The sequence below is a fragment of the Bison bison genome, unplaced genomic scaffold, assembly GCF_000754665.1.
Source record: "Bison bison bison isolate TAMUID 2011002044 unplaced genomic scaffold, Bison_UMD1.0 scf7180017864180, whole genome shotgun sequence".
Classification (NCBI taxonomy): Eukaryota; Metazoa; Chordata; class Mammalia; order Artiodactyla; family Bovidae; genus Bison; species Bison bison.
This window is the reverse complement of record NW_011494752.1, coordinates 1,461,076-1,471,814: the sequence shown is the minus strand read 5'-3', so window position 1 is coordinate 1,471,814 and position 10,739 is coordinate 1,461,076. Positions and strand designations below refer to the sequence as shown.

Here is a 10,739-nt window from a genome sequence, read left to right as displayed (position 1 = left end):
GGCAGTGGTAGCCTCAGCTCCAGTAAAACTCCCAACACTAAAACCGCCCCCAGACCCTCTGCCATAACTGGAGCTGAGGCTACCACTGCCTCCCCTCCCACAGGCCCCGGAGCTCCCCACAACATAGCTGCTGGTAGAGCTGAATCGGCTCCCTCCTCCTCCAGCTCCCAAAGAGCTGAAGCGGCTTGAGCTCTTGAAGCTGCCCCCACAACCCCCGCCGCCTCCGCCACTCCTGTGGCTCCTGCTGGACGAAGAGAACTGTCTGCAACTCATGGCGCTGCCCAAGGATGAAAGCAGTCGTAGCAGTGCTATGGGCTCTGGAGCCAGGATGCAGAGCTGTCACAGAGGCTGCCTACTTATACCTCCAGTGGATGGTGGCACGCCTGGGTGTGCCCGCTGTCCGCCCCAGTCGCCCCCAGACAGACTCTAAAGGAGGTCCGGGATTCTGGAGGTGGCCGGGCTGCCCCAAGCCACCCCAGGCTCAGCGTCCTTTGGTGACTGCCTGAAGGCAGCCCAGCCTCTCTCCATTGTGTGGGGTAATTTGATGACGTTAGGATGTCCAGGGCACCATAAATCAGTTCTGCTGCCAAGTTCTGCTGCCAGCCTAGATCCAAGAGTTTGATCTCCACTGCTTAACAGCAGTTCTGAGAGTCCCTCTGTGATAGAAATCCCCAGAACAGTCACCTCTGCTATTGATGATCATCACACTTGGTGCCCACTGTGGGTGAGCTGGTGCCGGGGTACCAAGGAGTTATCATAGAGGATGGGGGAGCTACCTGTGTGGCTAGAAAGTCCCAGGCTTCAAGGAGCCCCAAGTTGATGGGGAGCCCAGTCCTTGCTCTCAAGGTCTCCAGTCTGATGGAAGAGATGAGTGGCATGGCAGAAACACTGAGACAGTGACAGGCAGTGTGCCCCCCAGCACTTGGAAGTGGTGAGCAGAGCTCACACAAAGGACTTGGGAGAACGGACTAAATTAACTAAGCAGTGCTAATACAACCTGACCTTCGAGCAAGAAGGCAAGTGGCTTGAGTGTCCTAGTCCTTTAGCAGGGCGCAATGGATAGGAAATTGACCAGTATGGGTGTCTAGCCGGTACTGAGCCCTGGGAAGGATACTGAGATGTGGGACTTATCCTGCCCTCCTGGAATGTACAAGGCCCTGCCCCTGGCAGAAAGTCAGAGCATATTCTGGTCAGCAAGGCCAGACAGAAGAGAGTAGGAGAGAAGGCGGCAGGCTCTGGGACCAGACTATCTGAGCTCAACCCCAGCTCTGCGCTCACTAGCTGTGTGACTCAGGAAAGTTACTTGACTACTCTGTGTCTCCATTCCCTCTTCTATAAAATGATGACATTAATAGTCAGCCCATCTCCTATTAAGAGACACAGGCCTAAAAATGATAGACTGCCTCTTCTCATTCAGCGCCCCCAAGTCCCTATCCACTCCGACCCCACCTGGACCTTTGCCACCAACTCCTGGCTCTTCTCAAACCTTCTGACTCCTTCTCCACACAAGAAGCAGAGTGGACTTTCCAACCCCTGTCTGACCATCACTGACCTCCCTTCACCCCCAAGATAGTGTTCACATTCCTGGTTTTCAAGGCTCGTCCTGATCTTTCATTCTCGCCCCATCTCTCCTGCTTCCCCAGGACTCCTAACTAAACTATGCAATGCTCCCACACACCCTGCATGCTTTGGAGAATGCTCAGCTTGCAGATCCCTCCAGCTGAGGTGTTCCTCCCTGTCTTTTCCACCCAGAAAACTCCTGCTCGTCTTTGGTGACCCATCTGTGTGCCCTCTCCTCTGTGAAGCCTTCCTGGGTTCTCTCTCTCCGGTTTGCACTTTGCTCCATTACAGTTTCCACAATGTATCTCTGTGCTCCCCCCATCCCCACCCCACATAGATAATATAAACTCCTCTATGCCTCTGCTGCTTATCTTGAACTTGATCCTGTGCCTAGCACCAGGTCTGGCCCAAGTAGGATCCCAACAAATTGAATGAAGGGAAGATAACCAGCTCCAGGTAGGAGACGCTAAGAGCCTAAAGAAGAGCTAAAGGTAAGGAGAGGCTAGCGTCATCAACAATGACCTCTAGAAGAGACAATGACCTCTGCGCTGCAGCTAAAAAGGCTTTCATAAACAACCAGTGTTCCCTGAAATGCTTTTAGGTAATGCATGGAGGCTGTGTTGAATAATAGTAAATCATTTGCTGGGAAAAAAAAAGATTTCCTTTCTCCATTTTCCAAACTTTTGCTCAGTCAAGGAGAAAACCTCAGACCCTAAGCCCTCTTCAATATCCTTCCCCTCTTGACAAGCACGCTGTTTAACAAAACCAAAGCCAGCCTTAGACCCAGAACTTTTAGGAAGCAACAGTATCTAGCTAGACATTAAGTATTTATTTGTATCATCTCCTTGATAAGTGATCCTGATTTTCATTTTTTTGGCAGTAATATAGACTTTCCTTCATAATATGCATGCAGGCTAAGTCGCTTCAGTCATGTCTGACTCTTTACAACCCTAGGGACCATAGCCCGCCAGGCTCCTCTATCCATGTAATTCTCCAGGCAAGAGTACTGGAGTGGGCAGCCATGCCCTTCTCCAGGGCATCTTCCTGACCAGGGATCAAGCCCAGGTCTCCTGCATTGCAGGTAGATCCCTTACCATCTGAGCCACCAGGGAAGCCCATTCCTTCATAATATATCTTTGTTTAAATGAAAGGTGAGCTTTGATGCACCAAAATGTACTAAATAAATGACTAGGACTAAATATGTTAAATAAAAGTTTAAACAGATAATACAAAAAGTATTGAAGGCATTTTGTGAATGCCTGACACCTGGGAAACTCTTAGACTAAGCTTGGTGGTGAGAGTGTTGGCTGTCAACCTTTTCCCAGGCTCCCACCAAGCTCTGCCAGTGAGCCCACCATCTACCTGCAAAATGACTGAAGACCTGGGAAGGCCGTATCCCAGGCCTGCTTCTATTGTCCTTTCTTCCTCCCCGTCCCCATCCCCATGCTGATGCTGCCACCCCGTGATGGAAGCCTCAGGTTCCAGGTGACCTAGCTGGATGGAGGAGAGTTTGGGCAGAACCAGGGGGAGCAGGCGAGGGGACAGCTGACAGCATAGTGCCTCTGGGGCCCTGCATGTCCATTCTCTGCAAATCCAGTCATGTTGGGGGATCCTAAGGACCCAGGCCTGTCTCTATCAGGGTAGCTGAGACCAGCCTGGCTGACCAGACGCTCCCAGCTGGGACGTACCTTCTCAGCTGACTCAATGAGAAATGGCCTCTTTCCAGCCCTGGTCCCAAGCTCACCAATCCCTGCCCTCAGCCACCACCTCAATTTTCTGTCCTCCAGACTTGCCCTGACTCTCGTTCAACTCAGAGTAGCAGGTCCCCATCCTTAGACTCTCACTGCAGCAGCCCAGGGAGACTGACCCTGGGGACCACTGCACAGCCGGCCCTCTCCCCACAGCCCCCTCCCAGGGCCAGCAAGATGAGGACTTGATGGTTTATTCGCTCTGGACTGCCTGTCTAACCTGAGTCTCCCCTAACTTTTGGATTTACCTGGCAGATTCTCTGCCCGCATGGAGGGAACCCTGGCCACTGCCTGCTCTCCTCTCTTCTTTGAGAGCTAAGAGGACCAGGGCCTTCCTCCCACAACTGGCCATCCCTGCACATCGGCTCCAGCACCTACTTCTCTCCCCCAGCCTGCCTCTGTTCTCAGTCCTGGCCCTCCCAACTGGGGCTTGGAAGGGTAGTGGGGTGGAGAGAGAAGGAGATGCCTCCCAGTCCAGCATCCCTATCCCTGGACCTTAGCCTCAGTTTCCCCATAAGAAGCTGCTCTGAGCAGAGTTGTCGGGGGCCAGAAAGACGGTATGTGTGAGGCCTTTACCTGGAGGGGCCGCTCCGTGAATGCCCAGCACTCCCCGTGTGCAACTCTGCTCCCCACATCTGCCAAACCTCTCCACACTGGCCCTGCCTCCAGTAAACAAAGAGGAGCTAGAAATGCTGGACAGCTCCTACAGCCCAGAAATGAAGTCCTACTCCTTGGCACCTGGGGACCATCCTTTGCCCTCTCCCGAGCTGTCTGAATGGCCCAAGGAACCAGACAGGGCCAGGTGGGGTCAGGGATAAGGAAGGCTGGCAGAGCCCTGGCCTGAGCGAGCCATTTCTTCCAGGCCATATGACATGGCTCACTCCTCTACCCTCTCAGGGCTCAGGGGCTGCCCTCTGGGTTCACCTCCAACACCTATCGTGGGAAACCTCCAAAGTGTGAACATGGAGCAGCACACAGGCAGCTCAGGACACCCTGGCGCCTGAGACCCAGGCAGAGTCGGCTGCCTCTACAGCCCCGTGGGCAAGGCTGCAGCCAACACCACAGTGCAGCCAGCAGCCACGGTGCCACACGTGCCCTCCGTACTCCAAGCAGAGCGTGGAGAAGAGGGGCTTCGAGGACTCAGGCAGACAAAGCCACAGACAAGGACCACACAGTTCCACCTACGAGGTGTCCCCAAAGGGCAGAGGAGATGGCGACTTAGGGGACAAGGGCAGCCTTCCTCTGACCACAGGGATCCCCCTGCTTGCCTGCGAACCACTGCTCACACCCCCCACTTGCTCCCCCCAACTTGCTGTCTGTCACTGGGCTCAGGTGGGGCCCCAGGAGGGCCCTGAGTCATCAAGTAGCTGGCTGCGGGGTGAAGGAGGGCAGGTGTGGTGCGTGGGTCCTCCCCTCCATTAGCCACCTAAGCAGGGCCAGGGCACCTGCACCTCTGTCAACGCTCAGACTTTACTCACACGTTAGGCGCCTGCCACCACTCCACCCAGCCAGACTTCCCCTTCTCCAAGACCAGTGGGCATGGACAAGAACAGAGGATGGGATAGGCTCCTCCCCTGAGCCTGGACACCCCAGGTTTGTATCTGCAAGGACATGCCCCTCAGAAGACTTTTAAGGACACTGGCTTTGGAGCTGGACAGTTCTGAGTCCAAAGCCAGGTTCTTCCACTTACTTGGGGAAGCAGTCTCCCTTCTCCGGACCTCAAGTTCCGCTCTGTAAGTTTGGATTCATCCTTTACTGAGCACCTACTATGTGTCAGGTGTCCTATTGAGTGCTGGGGATGAGGTGATGAAGTCAGACAGAGCCCCTACTTCCATAGGCAGCTATGGGCTAAAGCAGACTCTCAAGAATAAATGTGCCATTCAAAACTGGGCTGAGCGCTGTCAGTAGGAAAATGGGGTGCACATAATGAGAGTGTGGCCCAGTTGGGGAGACTGGGGAGCCTCTCCTTGAGGAAGAAACCCTTGAGTGAAGGGTGAGTGCAAGTGAGCCAGCAGAAGCATGTCCTGTGGGTGGGGATGGCCTGCGAGGGGGCAGAGCATGTGCAAATGTCCTGAGGTGGGAAGGAACAATGCGACTGCAGGGACAGAAGGCCAGTGTGGACAAAGAGTGGTGAGTTGTCAAGCAAAGGATTTGGATGGTAAAAATACTTCTGATGTCCCCAGGCTGCTGTGAGGCTCAAAAGCTAATACTGTAAAGCTCTGGGTGTGGATCTAGCACCCAGAGGGACATTCCCTGACTGTCAGTGGCAATGGGTCCACCCCCGACTTCCCCTTGGACTATGTGGATAACTTGAGTTCTCAGTCTTCTGACTCATAAGTCCTAGTCTGTTGAGTCCCCTTTCATCTGTGCTAAGTGGGCCTGGGAGAAGGGCACACAAAGGTTGGAGGAGCGTGGTTTCTTCTATGAAAGCACCTCCAGGCCTCCAGGTAAGGCTCCCGTTGCTTTCTTGCCCTGTTCATATTTAACCGTCAGTGTCATTTTACAAGGTAGGTGCTAATTTTACAGTCATTTTACAAGTGAGCAAACTAAGGCTCAGAGAGGGTATGTAACGTGGCTACAGTCACAAAGCTAAACCCGGAGGTGGAGCAGGTTTGTCCTGCAGTGAGTGGGAGCTAAGATGAGCTAAGATGAGCCCGGGGCTCCCTCTCTCCACCCCCAGCCTCCTCACTTTGTCTCTCTCCTTGTTCAGTCCATCTCAGTCCATCCTTAGGTTTCCCCACACCCAGAACAGTAAGCTTCAGTAAATACGTGTAACTGAGTGAATGAACAAGTGAGCCTCTCTGCCTATTCCTCGCCCAGGGCCTTCACTGTCTGTCTTTTTCTGTTTTCCTTTTTCCCAGACTCCTCTCGCTCTCTCTTCCCACACACCACGTTTTCTCTCTGTCTACGTGAGTGTCTGTTTCTCTCCATCTCTCTGTGTCTTTTCACCCCGCCTTCATCCGAATACCTCAAAGGAAAAGGCTTTCTTTCCCAGTCCTACCCTACAGCTGCTAGCACTGAGCTGGGAAGCCCATCAGGAAAGTGCTGGCCCAGCAAAGGGCAGCTCTCAGATTGGTGCTTGCCCCGTGTCTGTCTGAATCCGGGCATTGCCCTGGAAATCCCAAGTAGCCCCTTCTTTCTTTGTGGCACCATCCAATCTCAGTGAGGATCAGGTCAGAATATCGGGACCACCAGCCTCCTGGGCTTCAGGCTTCCTTAGGGCTGCCTCCTCCGATACCAGCCTGTAGGACTAGTTAGCTACCAAACCAGATTGTCTGTGGCTGTGAGGATAAGCCGTCCACCTGATCAAATAACCACAAGGAGATACGCCTCTTGTTGCCTGTAGTGGCTCCTGGACATGATTGAGGTCTTTTCACAACAAAAAGAGCCCCCCAGGGACTTCCTTGGTGGTCCAGTGGTTGAGGATCTGCCTTCCAATGGAGGGGACACAGGTTTGATCCCTGTCGGGGAACTGTTAATAGAATCAGGCATGCTGAGGGGAAACTGGATCCATGTGCCACAATCAGAGAAAAGCACACGCGCCACAACTAGGATCCAATGCAGCCAAATAAGTAAATAAATATTTAGGGGGAAATAGCCCCCCCTACTAAAGCAGACCCAGAATTTCAAAATGGATCTTTTCCAATGGAAAAAAAAAAAAAAAAAACCTGGAGTCAGCAAGGAGAAATTAATATTGGTGCCGTTGGGCTCTCAGCTTCATCCTGAGAGACAGAAAACAGAATAGGAATGAGCACGAGCCTGACGAGGGAGCAGGGCTGGGCTCGGCCACTCTCCGTCCTGTGACCTAGAGCAAGATGCTGTGCCCCAAAGAGGAGGAAGAGTTTGGAGGAGCCGGCTTTGCAGCCCTTCCCACAATGCCCTTGTGCTCTGAGGACAGAGAGATGTCCACACCTTCCTAATTGCTTAGGGGGAAATGGAGCCAGAGAGGCCGCCTGGCGGCCCCAGGACTCTGAAAGGCAGTTCCTGCTCCCTCCACTAGATAGCGCTATGGAGTCGCTCTCCAAGTTCCCCATCAGCTAGACCTAGGGGGGCGGTGCGGGAGGCGGTCTTGCCTTCTTCAGAGTAAACGGCCCAGGTTTTCAGCTGGGCTCCTGTGGTGCCAGGGCCTGTGGACGAGGGCAGTGGTCAACAGCTGGATCCAAAGTGTTGGCTTCACTTTTCCCAGTGGGGTATGGTGGGGTTGGGGGATGCACATCAGAGGAGAGTAGGCTCCATGTGGGACTCTGGGAAGGCTAAGGAGGGTGGGGCCACCTTAAAGCCCACTGCTTGACTTCCTCCCCTTCCACTTCTGAGCCTGCTCTCTGTCAAGCAAGCCCATGCTCTCCCGATTCCCTCCAAAAAGTAATGGCAGCCTCTCCGGAGATGAAGCTAGCCCCACCACCGCCAGGTCTAAGAGATCTCACATTCCTTGAAAGCAGACCTCCCTTGGGGGTGGAAACTAATCCGCCACCGTCTCAGAGGCAGCGATGTCCCAAGAATCTTCACATAGTCCTCGCCTATGACTACAGATATGTTTTGCTCTCTGTCCTCCCGATGTGGACCACTCCCCCGACTCCATGCCAATTGAGCCCGTTGCACAGCTGGGAACACAGGTCTTCATGGTCCAGCCTCCCCAGAGGTGTCATCCAGCCACTCCCCACCAGGGCCTATCACTTTTAGGGCCATAAAACCATCTCTTCTCAGTCTACAAGGAAGAGCCTTGAAACCTTCTTCCTCCCTGAGCCGTTCCCTCATACCTCCAAAACTCTGTCGCTCACCTCCAGAATGGCCCATCCTCACCCAGAGATCACCCCAGATCAACCCTTTTAGAGCAACACTCAGGTAAAAAGACATCCTGGAGTTTATGGCCTCTCTTTCCTGAGGTGAAGATGAGGTCAAAGAAACCAACATTACTTCATTCCTTTTCCTAATAACTCACGCTCTTACGCTTCCATTTTATAGAGCCCCAACTATGTGCCAACCACGATGCTAAACTCGTTCCTGCATGAGATCATTTAATCCTACATGGACTTAACGCAGTGAGGGTTTTCATTCCCCATTTTGCAAAAGAGGATCTTGCCCAGATTCTAGTCAGTGTCGGAGCTGAGACTGCAACTCAGGATGTCTGACTCTAGCCAAGGCTTTTAGCCCTCTTGCCTTCAAAGACTGCCTTTTCTTTAACCCAAATCCCACCCTGACTCCCCCTGGAAGCTTCAGTCAGGCGGCCAGATGAATGAGTTGTTGAAACTGATACAGTGACTAGTTAACTTTTTCCTACCTTGGGGTAATGAGCCCTACCCACCTCCGGAATCTCTGCTACTCACCCAGGCAAGGCCCTCCCCTTCCTCCTTCTTTTCCAGCCCTCCAAAGAGAGAGGAAAAGACACTCCCCTTCAGAGGAGGCTCCTGCAACCCTGCCTCTTGGTGCACATTCAGTCACTGGATTCCCATAAAAACTCCAAGAAGCAGAGTTCATGCTTCTTGGAGCATGGAGCTGATTCAGAACAGACCCAGGGTTCGAAATCAGTCCATCTGTTCCCAAAGCCTCTAAAAACACCCTCATTATGGAAAAGAGTCACCATGCACAGGAAGAAGTTCACACAGCCATGCTCTCAGCTGGCAATGTGCCAGGCACTGTGGTAGAGATCTGACATGGGAATTTTCACAACAAAGTCCTGGGGTAGGTACTGTCATTGTGGCCAACTCACTGATGTGAAAACTGAGGCTTGCAGACACTAATCCACTTGCTGTTTGTCAACTAAAGGCAGGCAGGATGAAGACCCAGCTCTGGAGGCAAGAGCAGGTGGAATGGAGGGAGACAAAACTCTCAGTAAAACATGAGTTCTTACTGGGTTCATGGACCTCCATTGATGAGCTTTAGGGGAACTGTGAATCTCATAAATTATATGCAAATGTATATATGCTTACTGGGGGTGGGAAGAGATCTATAGTTTTCAATATACACGCAAATCCTTAAAGACCAAACTGTTAAGAATCCTTAACCTAGCATAGTGCCTGGCATGCAAAAGGCACTCAATAATATCTGGTGAATGAATGAATAAGTAAATGGAGGGGTGAGTAAATGAATGAATGTTCCAGGAGACGCCACATATGAGCTGGCACACACATTATCTTCTGTGGTGGTGAAAGCAATCCTGGGAGCTGAGCCCAATCTGCCCCCAGGTTCTTTCTCCCAGTCCCAGAGGCCACAGCCAGGTGCTCTGAGAGCTCGCAAGAGATGCCTCCCCCGCATTCACCCCACCTCCTGACAATGACCAGGCAGAGACAGGAGTTGTGCAACTCAGCTAATGAAGCTTTATTGATTGCTGGAAGGGGCAAGGGTGAAACAGGGCTCACGAGTCAAGTGCTTGGGGGAGGGGGGGACAGGAGAAGGGATCCCCCAGGGAAATCTGTGTCCACTTGGGGGGTGCTTTCTAGGCATGAGCAGTGCAGAGAAGCCTTAGTTCTTGGTGCGAACGATCTGCTCGTGTGTGGACACCACCTTGCCATCGTGTACATCCACGACTTTGGTGCGAACCTGGCGACTGGAGGATACTAGGGAAAACAGAAGAGAGGGCGTTACTAGTGGTGGGTGGCAATAGAGAAATCAGGAGCACAGAGGCCAAGGAGCCCAGGGCACTTAAATGAACTGTCTCCCTACTGCCCTGTCCCCTGATTACCACCTCACCCACTGCTCTTGCCCCAGCACTGATATTATCAACACATTTCTTTCAGACTAGAGCTCCCTAAGGTCAGGGAGTCTGTGTCCTCAGACTGGAGCATCCTAATAACTGAGATCAAAATGGTTCTGTCCAGATCCGTCCAAATGGACCAGGCTTGGTGGGAAGACCATGTGGGGCTCTGTCCATGGTGCTAACTATGGGACCCTAGATCAACTCCTCCAGAAGCCCCTATCTAACATTCTAGAGCTGCTGGGAGACAGGCAGTGGTCCTGAGTTCAGACTGGATGAGGAGGAAGGCCTTACCATCTCTGGATGACTGAGAGCCAGAGGAGAACTGGGAAGAGGAGAGGCTGTGAAGACAGAAAGGGGCAAAGGTCATTAGACACCGCGGTGGAGCAGTGAGTGAACACAGGGGCAGGACAGGAGTTCCAGGCACTCACTGGGCGTCCTCGCCCTCCAGCAGGCGGCGGTAGGTGGCGATCTCCTGCTCCAGCCGGGTCTTCACGTCCAGCAGGATCTTGTACTCCTGGTTCTGCTGCTCCATCTCGCAGCGCAGCTGGGCCAGCTGCTCTTCCACGCTGCTGATCAGCTCCTGGATCTGAGCCAACTGCATGCAGTAGCGGCCTTTGGTCTCTTCCAGGCTGTTCTCCAGAGATGCTTTCTGTGAGGGAAGGAAAGAAGATCAGGAATCAGGGAGGGCGGTCATTCCCTCCCAGCGAGACCCTGCGCACACACCCCCAGGCCCGGCC

The 10,739-nt window shown here is 53.0% G+C and overlaps 1 protein-coding gene across 1 annotated transcript in view; it reads right to left on the bottom strand.

Moving 5' to 3' along the window:
• Window positions 1-9,599: 9,599 nt before the first annotated feature.
• Window positions 9,600-10,739, bottom strand: part of LOC104990465 (keratin, type I cytoskeletal 14-like) — a 4,496-nt gene continuing 3,356 nt past the window's right edge. Inside the window, 3 exon segments of the mRNA XM_010842546.1 lie at window positions 9,600-9,862; window positions 10,294-10,340; window positions 10,431-10,651. Coding sequence (XP_010840848.1) covers window positions 9,768-9,862; window positions 10,294-10,340; window positions 10,431-10,651 — 363 coding nt within the window. The 3' untranslated portion in view covers window positions 9,600-9,767.